This window comes from Triticum urartu, chromosome 1A (assembly GCF_056163025.1).
Source record: "Triticum urartu cultivar PI428250 chromosome 1A, HENAU_Tu73, whole genome shotgun sequence".
Lineage (NCBI taxonomy): Eukaryota > Viridiplantae > Streptophyta > Magnoliopsida > Poales > Poaceae > Triticum > Triticum urartu.
The window spans coordinates 576,417,122-576,432,290 of record NC_141873.1 but is presented as its reverse complement, the minus strand read 5'-3'; the positions used below and the strand labels follow the sequence as shown (position 1 = coordinate 576,432,290).

General features: G+C 48.3%; 2 protein-coding genes across 2 annotated transcripts; both read right to left on the bottom strand.

Moving 5' to 3' along the window:
* Positions 1-1,440: 1,440 nt before the first annotated feature.
* LOC147992951 (uncharacterized) lies at positions 1,441-3,252 on the bottom strand. Its single transcript, XM_087539184.1, has 2 exons — positions 2,835-3,252; positions 1,441-2,255 (listed from the first exon to the last, which is right to left on the bottom strand). Exons 1-2 carry the CDS (start codon positions 3,250-3,252, stop codon positions 1,441-1,443), a joined length of 1,233 nt encoding a protein of 410 aa, XP_087395310.1.
* Positions 3,253-3,813: 561 nt separating this feature from the next.
* Positions 3,814-5,880, bottom strand: LOC147992950 (uncharacterized). Its single transcript, XM_087539183.1, has 2 exons — positions 5,802-5,880; positions 3,814-4,823 (listed from the first exon to the last, which is right to left on the bottom strand). Exons 1-2 carry the CDS (start codon positions 5,878-5,880, stop codon positions 3,814-3,816), a joined length of 1,089 nt encoding a protein of 362 aa, XP_087395309.1.
* Between the last annotated feature and the right edge of the window lie 9,289 nt (positions 5,881-15,169).

Here is a 15,169-nt window from a genome sequence, read left to right as displayed (position 1 = left end):
CAGTCTTCTCTACGTACATCTAACCACATCGGGAGTTCTTACATGTTTATAGTTGAATTAATCTTCATTCATATGGCAGGTGCACGAGGTACCATGCAAGCAAGCAGGGTGGCCCTGATCATGCTGTATATTTCTATCTTTGTAAGACCTTTTAAGTCTGACTTAAGACAGCACGAAGTATGCCTCTACTTTTGGACGCTGCCATGTGCTATCCGTTACTTTTGAACCACCATCATCGTTCATGTAACCTCCAGAATACATTCTCTAAGTGTGTTGTTTTTGCATGGCTCCATTTTAAAGTTTCAGTTAAAAACTTGCGCATACCAGTCCTAATATACATGTACTTTGAGTGTGATAGAATAAACAAGAAAGTGGAAGGGGCGCGCTCCTACCTTGCACCGCCACAACTTACTCTCAGGAGGCCCGCAATGGCGGGCCCCAACCACTAGTAAGCTAGCAAAGAGCACCCAAAAGTACATCTCCATGGAGAGACAGCCCACCCCTGACCTTGGGAAAGAAAGCTGGTGCGCCATGGATCTGATCATTGACAACCTGAAGATGCAACATCATCTTCTCGTGGCTGTGTGGCCTTGCGTACCACTAGCTGCCCTTGCACCCGCACTGTGTCAAAGGTACCATTACTGAGCGCTCACTTTCTTGGGTTACTCGAAAAGGAACTGGAATGTCCACGGGGAGAGCAGGAAAACTTGGAATTAGGCAAAATAGTGAGCTTTGTATAGAGGTTTGTAGTGATCATCCATCAACCGTGATTGATGGACACGCTTAACTTACTGGTAGTTGGGTTCGTGGATATGACTAATGCTTACACATATAGGAGGTTGGTTTTAGCGTTCCAGCTGATTGTGCCAATTATGGTTTACTTCTCATTATGGTTTACAATCGCATCACTAACCTAATAAATTTTCTATTTTATTGTCTGGCTAACCGAATTATTTTACATGTTATAAGACGAAGTAAATCCTACACGACACAGCTCAGCGACAACAAACTAAGCCTAAACTGGACGTGTTTTTTCCGGATGTTAGTTTTTCTCTTTTGAGAGAATACCAGCTGCAAAGTGTTATCATAATATAAGCATTGTCTTGTTATTTTTGCTGACTTGCAGTACAAACAATGCGAAAGCATGAGGAATCGGGGCATGGACAAGTGTGTCGCAGCACAGGAGAGGCCATGCATGCATCTGGCAATAAATTTTTTTTAGAATGTAGACGCTGGGAGCGTCCGGCCTTAAATTAATAAAGCCCACATCGGAATAGGCAGAGTAGCTAACCACGGACATTACAAGTTCGAGACAAAAGCCAGGGCTATGCGAGGAACAGGAAGCTTAAGGTTCAGAGCCTGACTGCGCGAATTGTTACAAGGCCGAAGCCCATGGCCTTGAGTACGCAGACTCGCCAAAACAAAATCAAGTACCCACCCTTAGGCTGGCACCACCGGCTCCCTAGCAGCGACGTAAACCTGGTGAATACGGACTTGGGCATGCTTCATGAGATCAGCGTCCTTCGGCTTCACCAACGGACTCCATTGCTGCAAGAGGAAAGAGCATTTGTAGATAATATTAGCCGGGTGCGTCGGAAGCTGTCCTTCAATGGTAAGTTTGTTGCATGTCAGCCACAGGGACCAAAGCATCACGCCTATGCTGGTCCACAGCACCCTCTTGCCCTGGCCCTGGACCGAGTCCAGGAGCGCCACCAGTTCGTGCGAGGAGCGCGGGTCCCACAAGACCCCGGCCGCCTCGCGCATTGCACTCCAAGCAAAACGCGCCAGCGGGCAAAGGAAAAAGACATGGTTCGCGTTCTCTGGCGACCCGCACAGCGCACACGGCCCAGAAGCCGGGCCGTTCCTATTTGCAATGTTAACTGATGTGGGGAGTCGATCGCCTAACAGCTGCCAGAGGAACACTTTGATTTTCAGAGGGACGCGGGCTTGCCAAAGCCCTTTAGCCACTGTCTGTACCGACCCTTGGCACAGTTTGTGGTACAAAGACTTGAGGGAGAACTTCCCGGACGCATTGAGGTGCCAAGAAACCGTATCCCGCTCCTCAGTTAGCTCCACGGGGGCTACAAGTTGCAACAAAGCCTGCCACTTTGCTGCTTCCTGCTCGTTCAGGTTACGGCAGAAGGCAATAGCTAGGGGATGAGCCAATGCCTCTGCCACTCGCTGGTCCGGCGTCACAGCTAGAGCATACAACTCTGGGAACACTTCCCAGAGAGGGCCTGTGCCCACCCAGAAATCTAGCCAGAAACGGGTGGAGCGACCATTACCGACTTGGAACTTAGCACCTTTATCAAAAGCGGGTCTGATGGCCTGTAGGTCTTGCCAAAAGGGGGAGCCCCTTGCTTCCCCTTCAAAGAATTCCTGTTGGGAAAGTACTTGGCCCGAAGGACGTCAGCCCAAAGTCCAGTCGCTCCTTGCGAGAGTTTCCAGATCCATTTGCACATGAGCGCTATGTTCTGAAGTCTGGTGTTGGTGATCCCTAGTCCTCCCAAGGACTTGGGCCTACATACCGCAGCCCATTTCACCATGTGGTATTTGCGCTTAAGGCCCGACCCCTCCTAAAAGAATCGTGCACGCGGCATGTCCAACTTGGCATGAACCCCTTCTGCCAATAGGAACAGCCCCATAGCAAACATGGGGAGCGAGGAAAGACTCGAGTTGGTGAGAACTAGTCTGGCTGCGGAGGACATGAACTTGCCATGCCACGGGCTCACCTTCTTCCCCGCCTTCCCTGTCAGTGGTGCCCATTCGTCTATCGTCACTCGTCGTGGCGCTAGAGGCAGCCCCAGACGTAAAGGGAAATCTTCCCACTTTACAATTGAGGAGGTCTGCGATTCGGTGCCCCTCCTCTCTGTCAATCCCCATCGTGAGGACTTCACACTTGTGGAAGTTTATTTTTAGGCCGGACATCACTTCAAAGCTTAACAGCAGGGCCTTAACCGTAGAAATGCTGTGGTCGTCTGGTTGGAACAGTAGCAAAGTGTTGTCTGCGTACTGCAAGTGGGAGATCCCCCCTGGGATAAGGTGGCCAACCACACCCTTGATATGGCCAGCCGCGGTCGCCCTGCGTAGCATTGCCGCAAGGGCATCTACCACGAAGTTGAACAGGAGCGGGGAGATGGGATCGCCCTGACGCAACCCCCGCTTGTTCCTGAAGAAATTCCCTACTTCTCCATTTACTGAAATAGCAGTCTGGCCACCCAAGACCAGCTGCAAAATCTGGTGCACCCACATGGCTGAGAAGCCTCGGCTAAGAAGGACCTGGCGCAAAAAATTCCAGTGCATGCGGTCGTAAGCTTTTTCAAAGTCAAGTTTTAGTAGAATAGCCGGTTCGTTGGTGCGTTTGAGCTCATGAATGATCTCCTGGAGCACAAGAGAGCCTTCGAGAATGTTTCGACCGCGTATAAAAGCCGTTTGGGTGCGGCTGATTGTGCGATGCGCAATCGGGACCAGGCGGGAGGTGGTGGCTTTTGAACATATCTTGAACGGTACGTTGATAAGCGCGATCGGCCTAAACTAGCGGATGTTATCTGCCCCAGCCACCTTCGGGATCAGCCAGAGGATCCCGAAATTTAGCCTAGAGATGTCTACCGTCCCGCGCATGAAGCCGTTACACACGTCAAAGACTGGGCCCCGAAGAAGCGGCCAGAAGTGCTTGAACATGGCAACGGGCCAGCCGTCTGGGCCTGGCGCAGAATCTGTCTTCATGCTCATGAGAGCCGCATCAATCTCCTCGGGTAAGAATGCTAGTCCCAGCTCCTCGTTTTCCTGTTCTGAGACGAGCTGTGACGGGTCCTAGATGCCAGCGTGAACCCCTGCACGCTGTTCTTCGCTCGTCCCCATAAGATTGATATAGAAATCATACACGTGCCGCGAAATGGCCTCCTGTGTCAACAGCAATCCTTGGTCGGATTGCAAGCGAAGAATCGCACATCTGCGCCGTCTCCCGTTGGCGTAGGCCTGGAAGTACTTAGTATTCGTGTCCCCTTTGAGGATCCACTTTAGGCCTCCCCGGCGCCTCCAGTACTCCTCTTCCGCCCGCAGCAAGGACTGCACTTGGTTCTCCAGCGCGTAGCGTCTAGCCCACTCCTGTTCGGAGAATGGCCGAGCGTCTGCTTGCTGGTCAATACTCACGATCTCGGCTAGAATACCCTCTCTTAGCGATCGCGCCTGCTTGCCCAAGTTGGCTCCCCAGCCCTTGAGGCAGGCCCGGAGGCGGCTCCCTACCGCGATCCAGAAGTCCATTGGGCCCCTTTGGTAACCCACCTGGCTGACACAAGCTGACCACTTTTCCCTAAAGAAAGAGTCAAAGTCAGGATACTCAAACCACGCCGTCTCAAAGTAGAAACGGGGGCTGCGGCGAATCCTTTCCTCCCCTGAAGCAAGGATAAGTGGCACATGGTCCGAACCGATCCGGGTCTCTGCTACTAACGAACAGAGCGGATACAGCAGTTCCCACTCCGGGGAGATGAAGACTCTATCAAGCACCGACCGCACCGGGTCCAATTGCTTGTTCGTCCACGTGTAGCGTGCGCCCGACCTAGCTACTTCCCTAATAGCCATCGAGGCGATCGCATTGTTGAACATGGACACCCTCGTCCAATTGATGTTATTGTTGTTTTTATCCGCACCCGAGCGAATAAGATTAAAGTCGCCCCCCACCACCAGGGGCGTGAGCGTGTTGCTCACCGCAAGAACCTTCGCTTGCAGTTTGGCTAGAAACGCGGCCGAACGCGCGTGATCTGCTGGCCCATAGACCTGGATCACCACCAGCTCCCTCTGAGTCTGACGGTGGCGAATGTGGCCTGCCAGGAAAAAGGTGCCCGCATGTCTAAAATTTGGGTCTGCAGTGCGTCCAACACCCACGACCCATTTCATATCCACACACAAATTGGAAAAAGGCACGTCACCATAGATTATGCAAGCGGCCATGTCGTCGTCCGAAGTTCATGCCGGCACAATGCCAGCGGCCGTCATACAATGTCAGCTTCAAAAAACACCACACAGTTCATGCTGGCACACTTGCCAGCGGCCAGCACACATGCCAGCACACAAAAAGGGGCGGGAGTTTAACCACGCCATCGCGGCCGTGGTCATACCAGCACACTTGCTGGCATACTAAAAAGGATGGCGCTCGCAGCCATAGATCACTCGTCGTCGAATTTGAGCATGTCAGCCTGCATCTTCTCGAACCACGGCCTCTTCCTTGGTGACATGGTGTTGAGATCCACCTTCATGATCTCCACTCCCGTCATCATGGTAGTGAGAGCCACTTCTTTTGCTTGGTCTTTGCATTGGCGGCCTCGATCTCTAGCATCTTGGCTTGCTTCTCCGCCTCCATCTCAAGTCTTCTCCTTTGGATCTCCATGAAGGCGTTCATTTGCACTTCCTTGTCTTGCCGGCGCTTCTCCTCCCTTGAGTCCTTCTTGATCATCATGCCTTCCATGGTTGCGATCAAGGCGATCGACGCCGCATCCCGCTTGTCATCCTTCTAGGAGTTGGTCTTCCCCCGCGGTCGTGCCAGTGCTGGCCGCGCCCACGGCGGCGTTGACGAGCCTGTGCTGGCCAGGGTTTAACCGTACGTACAATAGCGCCTCCCTCGTTGCCGCCGCGACACGGGCGTTGGTGTCCTCCTATTGCGCGGCGAGGGACGCGGCCGTGATTCGCCCTTTGCGTCCGGCACGTGCCTCCGGCCCTTTCTCTTCGTTGATTTCCTGGCCCGCTCCTCGGGCATCAGCTCCTTCTTCAGCGCAGTGGCGGTTTTGCGGGGGCGCGAGGCTTGCCTTTGCCGAAGCGGGCGGTCATGATGCCAAACGAGGCGAGGGAGGTGAGGCCGATGACGGCATCGAGGTCGTCTTCCATGGCGAGCGACGGGAGCGCGCGTGGGCGAGAGGGTTTTGGAAAAAGTGGACGGAAATGGTGTGGCACCTTATAAGTTGTGCCGATTCCTTATAAAGAGCTAGAGACAGGACAAAAGAGAGAACCCGGAGGAGAATTTACAAGATTCTCGCTAAGAGCCCAAAAAGAGTACTCAATCGATAAAAAAACACAACCCAACCAATGTGCTTGTCGTGTGCACACTTAAATTTCTATGAGCGCTCATAGTTTGAATATCGGCACAATAATGCCATGGTTGAGGAGCTTGAGGAGAAAAAGAATACCATGTGGAAACAGCGGGCACAAGTATGGTGGCTGGTTGATGGGGATCGTAACACAAGCTATTTTCATCTGGTGGCATCGGGGAGGAAGAAGATGAATAGGATCAAGGAGCTCAGAAGGGAGGATGGTTCTGTAGTAGAGGAGGGAGATTTTACTAATTATGTCTGCTCCTTTTTTCAGGAACTCTTCACCTCCACTGCGGGTGATCGTGTTAACGAGCTCATTGATAAGGTCACCCTGTTGGAAATATGCCCTAGAGGCAATAATAAATTGATTATTATTATATTTCCTTGTTCATGATAATCGTTTATTATCCATGCTAGAATTGTATTGATAGGAAACTCAGATACATGTGTGGATACATAGACAACACCATGTCCCTAGTAAGCCTCTGGTTGACTAGCTCGTTGATCAATAGATGGTTACGGTTTCCTGACCATGGACATTGAATGTCATTGATAACGGGATCACATCATTGGGAGAATGATGTGATGGACAAGACCCAATCCTAAGCATAGCACTAGATCGTGTAGTTCGTATGCTAAAGCTTTTCTAATGTCAAGTATCATTTCCTTAGACCATGAGATTGTGCAACTCCCGGATACCGTAGGAGTGCTTTGGGTGTGCCAAACGTCACAACATAACTGGGTGGCTATAAAGGTACACTATGGGTATCTCCGAAAGTGTCTGTTGGGTTGGCATGAATCGAGACTGGGATTTGTCACTCCGTGTGACGGAGAGGTATCTCTGGGCCCACTCGGTAGGACATCATCATAATGTGCACAATGTGATCAAGGAGTTGATCACGGGATGATGTGTTATGGAACGAGTAAAAGAGACTTGCCGGTAACGAGATTGAACAAGGTATCGGGATACCGACGATCGAATCTCGGGCAAGTATCGTACCGCTAGACAAAGGGAATTGTATACGGGATTGATTAAGTCCTTGACATCGTGGTTCATCCGATGAGATCATTGTGGAACATGTGGGAGCCAACATGGGTATCCAGATCCCGCTGTTGGTTATTGACCGGAGAACGTCTCGGTCATGTCTGCATGTCTCCCGAACCCGTAGGGTCTACACACTTAAGGTTCGATGACGCTAGGGTTATAAAGGAAGTTTGTATGTGGTTACCGAATGTTGTTCGGAGTCCCGGATGAGATCCTGAACGTCACGAGGAGTTCCGGAATGGTCCGGAGGTAAAGATTTATATATGGGAAGTCCTGTTTTGGTCACCGGAAAGGTTTCGGGGTTTATCGGTAATGTACCGGGACCACCGGGAGGGTCCCGGGGGTCCACCAAGTGGGGCCACCAACCCCGGAGGCTTGTGTGGGATAAGTGTGGGAGGGGACCAGCCCCAGGTGGGCTGGTGCGCCCCCCCACAAGGGCCCAAGGCGCCTAAGAGGTGGAAAGGGGGCAAACCCTAAAGGGGTATGGGCCTTAGGGCCCATCCTGGTGCGCCTCCCTCTCCCCTCCCCTCTTGGCCGCCTCCCTTGTTTCCCATCTAGGGCTGCCGCCCCCCCTAGGGGTGGGAACCCTAGAGGGGGCGCACCCTCCTCCCTCTCCCCTATATATAGTGAGGCCTAGGGCTGCCCATAACACGCGATTCGATCTCCCCGTTGGTGCAGCCCTGCCTCTCTCTTCCTCCTCTCCCGTGGTGCTTGGCGAAGCCCTGCAGGATAGCCACGCTCCTCCATCACCACCACGCCGTTGTGCTGCTGCTGCATGGAGACTTCCTCAACCTCTCCCTCTCTCCTTGCTGGATCAAGGCGTGGGAGACGTCACCGGGCTGTACGTGTGTTGAACGTGGAGGTGCCGTCCGTTCGGCACTTGGTCATCGGTGATTTGGATCACGATGAGTACGACTCCATCAACCCCGTTCACTTGAACGCTTCCGCTTAGCGATCTACAAGGGTATGTAGATGCACTCTCCTTCCCCTCGTTGCTGGTCTCTCCATAGATAGATCTTGGTGATACGTAGGAAAATTTTGAATTTCTGCTACGTTCCCCAACAGTGGCATCATGAGCTAGGTCTATGCGTAGTTTCTATGCACGAGTAGAACACAAAGTAGTTGTGGGCGTTGATTTTGTTCAATATGCTTACCGTTACTAGTCCAATCTTGATTCGGCGGCATTGTGGGATGAAGCGGCCCGGACCGACCTTACACGTACTCTTACGTGAGACAGGTTCCACCGACTGACATGCACTAGTTGCATAAGGTGGCTAGCGGGTGTCTGTCTCTCCCACTTTAGTCGGATCGGATTCGATGAAAAGGGTCCTTATGAAGGGTAAGTAACAATTGGCATATCACGTTGTGGTCTTTGCGTAGATAAGAAACGTTCTTGCTAGAAACCCATAGCAGCCACGTAAAACATGCAACAACAATTAGAGGACGTCTAACTTGTTTTTGCAGGGTATGCTATGTGATGTGATATGGCCAAAAGGATGTGATGAATGATATATGTGATGTATGAGATTGATCATGTTCTTGTAATAGGAATCACGACTTGCATGTCGATGAGTATGACAACCGGCAGGAGCCATAGGAGTTGTCTTAATTTATTTATGACCTGCGTGTCAACATAAACGCCATGTAATTACTTTACTTTATTGCTAACCGTTAGCCATAGTAGTAGAAGTAATAGTTGGCGAGACAACTTCATGAAGACACGATGATGGAGATCATGGTGTCATGCCAGTGACGATGATGATCATGGAGCCCCGAAGATGGAGATCAAAAGGAGCAATATGATATTGGCCATATCATGTCACTATTTGATTGCATGTGATGTTTATCAGGTTTATGCATCTTGTTTACTTAGAACGACGGTAGTAAATAAGATGATCCCTCATTAAAATTTCAAGAAAGTGTTCCCCCTAACTGTGCACCGTTGTGAAAGTTCGTCGTTTCAAAGCACCACGTGATGATCGGGTGTTTGATTCAAACGTTCACATAAAACGGGTGTAAGACAGATTTACATATGCAAACACTTAGGTTGACTTGACGAGCCTAGCATGTACAGACATGGCCTCGGAACACAGAAGACCGAAAGGTCGAGCATGAGTCGTATGGTAGATACGATCAACATGAAGATGTTCACCGACGTTGACTAGTCCGTCTCACGTGATGATCGGACACGGCCTAGTTGACTCGGATCATGTAATCACTTAGATGACTAGAGGGATGTCTGTCTGAGTGGGAGTTCATAAGATGAACTTAATTATCCTGAACATAGTTAAAAGGTATTCGCAAATTATGTCGTAGCTCGCGCTTCAGTTCTACTGTTTAGTTATGTTCTTAGAGAAAATTTAGTTGAAAGTTGATAGTAGCAATTATGCGGACTAGGTCCGTAAACTGAGGATTGTCCTCATTGCTTCATAGAAGGCTTATGTCCTTAATGCACCGCTCAGTGTGCTGAACCTCGAACGTTGTCTGTGGATGTTGCGAACATCTGACATACACATTTTGATAACTACGTGATAGTTCAGTTAAACGGTTTAGAGTTGAGGCACCGAAGACGGTTTTGAAATGTCGCAAAACATATGAGATGTTTCGAGTGCTGAAATTGGGATTTCAGGCTCGTGCCCACGTCAAGAGGTATAAGACCTCCGACGATTTTCTTAGCCTACAAACTAAGGAGAAAAGCTCAATTGTTGAGCTTGTCCTCAGATTGTCTGAGTACAACAATCATTTGAATCGAGTGGGAGTTGATCTTCCAGATGAGATAGTGATGTTTCTCTGAAGTCATTACCACCAAGCTGCTAGAGCTTCGTGATGAACTATAACATATCGAGGACATATATGATGATCTTTGAGATATTCGTGATGTTTGACACCAAAAAAGTAGAAATCAAGAAGGAGCATCAATTGTTGATGGTTGGTGAAACCACTAGTTTCAAGATGGGCAAGGGCAAGAAGGGATACTTCATGAAACGGCAATTCAGCTGCTGCTCTAGTGAAGAAACCCAAGGTTGAACCCAAACCCGAGACTAAGTGCTTCTGTAATAAGGGGAACAGCCACTGGAGCAGAATTACCCTAGATACTTGGTAGATTAGAAGGCTGGCAAGGTCGATAGAAGTATATTAGATACACATTGTGTTGATGTGTACTTTACTAGTACTCCTAGTAGCACTAGGGTATTAGATACCGGTTCGGTTGCTAAGTGTTAGTAACTCGAAATAAAAGCTACGGAATAAACGGAGACTAGCTAAAGGTGAGATGACGATATGTGTTGGAAGTGTTTCCAAGGTTGATATGATCAAGCATCGCACGCTCCCTCTACCATCGAGATTGGTGTTAAACCTAAATAATTGTTATTTGGTGTTTGCGTTGAGCATAGACATGATTGGATTATGTCTATCGCAATACGGTTATTCATTTAAGGAGAATAACGATTACTCTGTTTATTTGAATAATACCTTCAATGGTCTTCCACCTAAAATGAATGGTTTATTGAATCTCGATCGTAGTGATACACATGTTCATGCCAAAAGATATAAGATAGTAATGATAGTACCACCTACTTGTGGCACTGCCACTTAAGTCATATCGGTATAAAACGCATGAAGAAGCTCCATGTTGATGGATCTTTGGGCTCACTCATTTTTGAAAAGTTTGAGGCATGCGAACCATGTCTATTGGTGTATATGCATGAAGAAACTCCATGCAAATGGACCGTTTGGACTCACTTGATTTTGAATCACTTGAGACATGCAAATCATACCACATGGGCAAGATGACTGAAAGCCTCGTTTTCAGTAAAATGGAACTAGAAAGCAACTTGTTGGAAGTAATACATTTTGATGTGTGCAGTCCAATGAGTGCTGAGGCATGTAGTGGATATCGTTATGTTCTTACTTCACAGATAATTTGAGTAGATGTTGAGTATATTTACTTGATGAATCACGAGTCTGAATTATTGAAAGGTTCAAGTAATTTCAGGGTGAAGTTGAAAGATCGTCGTGACAAGAGAATAAAATATCTATGATATGATCATAGAGATGAATATCTGAATTACGAGTTTGGCACAGAATTAAGACATTGTGGAAATTGTTTCACAACTGATACAGCCTGGAACACCATAGTATGATGGTGTGTCCGAACATCATAACTGCACCCTATTGGATATGATGCATACCATGATGTCTCTTATCGAATTACCACGATAGTTTATGGGTTAGGCATTAGAGACAACCACATTCACTTTAAATAGGGCACCACGTAATTCCGATGAGATGACACCGTATGAACTATGGTTTAGAGAAACCTAAGCTGTCATTTCTTAAAAGTTTGGGGCTGCGGCGCTTATGTGAAAAAGTTTCAGGCTGATAAGCTTGAACCCAAAGCGGATAAATGCATCTTCATAGGTCACCCAAAACAGTTGGGTATACCTCCTGTCTCAGATTCGAAAGCAATAAGGGATTGTTTCTAGAATCGGGTCCTTTCTCGAGGAAAAGTTTCTCTCGAAAGAATTGAGTGGGAGGATGGTGGAGACTTGATGAGGTTATTGAACCATCTCTTCAACTAGTGTGTGGCAGGGCACAGGAAGTTGTTCCTGTGGCACTTACACCAATTGAAGTGGAAGCTTATGATAGTGATCATGAAACTTCAGATCAAGTCACTACCAAACCTCGTGGGATGAAGGATGCGTACTACTTCAGAGTGGTACGCAATCCTGTCTTGGAAGTCATGTTGCTAGACAACAATGAACCTATGAGCTATGGAGAAGCAATGGTGGGCCTGGATTCCGATAAATGGCTCGAGGCCATAAAATCCGAGAGAGGATCCATGTATGAAAACAAAGTGTAGACTTTGGAAGAACTACTTGATGGTCGTAAGGCTGTTAGGTACATATGGATTTTAAAAGGAAGACAGACAATGATGGTAAGTATCACCATTAAGAAAGCTCGACTTGTCGTTAAGAAGTTTCCCGACAAGTTCAAGGAGTTGACTACGGTGAGACTTTCTCACTCGTAGCGATGCTAAGGGTCTGTTGGAATTATATTAGCAATTACTGCATTATTTATGAAATCTTGCAGATAGGATGTCAAAACATTGTTTCCTCAATGATTTTTGAGGAAAGGTTGTATGTGATACAACCGGATGGTTTTGTCAATCCTGAAAGATGCTAATAAGTATGCAAAGCTCCAGCAATCCTTCTGAGGACTAGAGTAAGCATCTCGGAGTTGGAATGTACGCTTTGATGAGATGATCAAAGATTTTGGGTGTATACAAAGTTTATGAGAAACTTGTATTTCCAAAGAAGTGAGTGGGAGCACTATAGAATTTCTGATGAGTATATGTTGTTGACATATTATGGATCAGAAATGATGTAGAATTTCTAGAAAGCATGTAGGGTTATTTGGAAAGTGTTTTTCAATGGAAAGCCTGGATTAAGCTACTTGAACATTGAGCATCAAGATCTATAAGGATAGATCAAAACGCTTAATGGTACTTTCAAATGAGCACATACCTTGACATGATCTGGAAGGTGTTCAAGATGGATCAGTCAAAGAAGGAGTTCTTGCCTGAGTTGTAAGGTATGAAGTTAAGACTTAAAGCTCGACCACGGCAAAATAGAGAGAAAGGACGAAGGTCGTCCCCTATGCTTAAGACGTAGGCTCTACAGTATGCTATGCTGTGTACCGCACCTGAAGTGTGCCTTGCCATGAGTCAATCAAGGGGTACAAGAGTGATCCAAGAATGGATCACAGGACAACGGTCAAAGTTATCCTTAGTAACTAGTGGACTAAGGAATTTTCTCGATTATGGAGGTGATAAAGAGTTCGTCGTAAAGGGTTACGTCGATGCAAGCTTAACACCTATCCGGATAGCTCTGAGAAGAGATACCGGATACGTATAATGGAGCAACAATTTAGAATAGCTCCAAGTAGAACAGTTATTTGGAATAGCTCCAAATAGAACGTGGTAGCTACATCTAGGAGATGACATAGAGATTTGTAAAGCACACACGGATCTGAAAGGTTCAGACCCATTGACTAAAACCTCTCTCACAAGCAACATGATCAAACCCAGAACTCATTGAGTGTTAATCACATAGTGATGTGAACTAGATTATTGACTCTAGTAAACTCTTTGGATGTTGGTCACATGGCGATGTGACCTGTGAGTGTTAATCACATGGCGATGTGAACTAGATTATTGACTCTAGTGCAAGTGGGAGACTGTTGGAAATATGCCCTAGAGGCAATAATAAATTGATTATTATTATATTTCCTTGTTCATGATAATCGTTTATTATCCATGCTAGAATTGTATTGATAGGAAACTCAGATACATGTGTGGATACATAGACAACACCATGTCCCTAGTAAGCCTCTGGTTGACTAGCTCGTTGATCAATAGATGGTTACGGTTTCCTGACCATGGACATTGGATGTCATTGATAACGGGATCACATCATTGGGAGAATGATGTGATGGACAAGACCCAATCCTAAGCATAGCACTAGATCGTGTAGTTCGTATGCTAAAGCTTTTCTAATGTCAAGTATCATTTCCTTAGACCATGAGATTGTGCAACTCCCGGATACCGTAGGAGTGCTTTGGGTGTGCCAAACGCCACAACGTAACTGGGTGGCTATAAAGGTACACTACGGGTATCTCCGAAAGTGTCTGTTGGGTTGGCACGAATCGAGACTGGGATTTGTCACTCCGTGTGACGGAGAGGTATCTCTGGGCCCACTCGGTAGGACATCATCATAATGTGCACAATGTGATCAAGGAGTTGATCACAGGATGATGTGTTATGGAACGAGTAAAAGAGACTTGCCGGTAACGAGATTGAACAAGGTATCAGGATACCGACGATCGAATCTCGGGCAAGTATCGTACCGCTAGACAAAGGGAATTGTATACGGGATTGATTAAGTCCTTGACATCGTGGTTCATCCGATGAGATCATTGTGGAACATGTGGGAGCCAACATGGGTATCCAGATCCCGCTGTTGGTTATTGACCGGAGAACGTCTCGGTCATGTCTGCATGTCTCCCGAACCCGTAGGGTCTACACACTTAAGGTTCGATGACGCTAGGGTTATAAAGGAAGTTTGTATGTGGTTACCGAATGTTGTTCGGAGTACCGGATGAGATCCCGGACGTCACGAGGAGTTCCGGAGTGGTCCGGAGGTAAAGATTTATATATGGGAAGTCCTGTTTTGGTCACCGGAAAGGTTTCGGGGTTTATCGGTAACGTACCGGGACCACCGGGAGGGTCCCGGGGGTCCACCAAGTGGGGCCACCAACCCCGGAGGCTTGTGTGGGCTAAGTGTGGGAGGGGACCAGCCCCAGGTGGGCTGGTGCGCCCCCCCCCCCCACAAGGGCCCAAGGCGCCTAAGAGGTGGAAAGGGGGCAAACCCTAAAGGGGTATGGGCCTTAGGGCCCATCCTGGTGCGCCTTCCTCTCCCCTCCCCTCTTGGCCGCCTCCCTTGTTTCCCATCTAGGGCTGCCGCCCCCCTAGGGGTGGGAACCCTAGAGGGGGCGCACCCTCCTCCCTCTCCCCTATATATAGTGAGGCCTAGGGCTGCCCATAACACGCGATTCGATCTCCCCGTTGGTGCAGCCCTGCCTCTCTCTTCCTCCTCTCCCGTGGTGCTTGGCGAAGCCCTGCAGGATAGCCACGCTCCTCCATCACCACCACGCCGTTGTGCTGCTGCTGGATGGAGACTTCCTCAACCTCTCCCTCTCTCCTTGCTGGATCAAGGCGTGGGAGACATCACCGGGCTGTACGTGTGTTGAACGCGGAGGTGCCGTCCGTTCGGCACTTGGTCATCGGTGATTTGGATCACGACGAGTACGACTCCATCAACCCCGTTCACTTGAACGCTTCCGCTTAGCGATCTATAAGGGTATGGAGATGCACTCTCCTTCCCCTCGTTGCTGGTCTCTCCATAGATAGATGTTGGTGATACGTAGGAAAATTTTGAATTTCTGCTACGTTCCCCAACACACCCCTCATGTCACAAGTGCC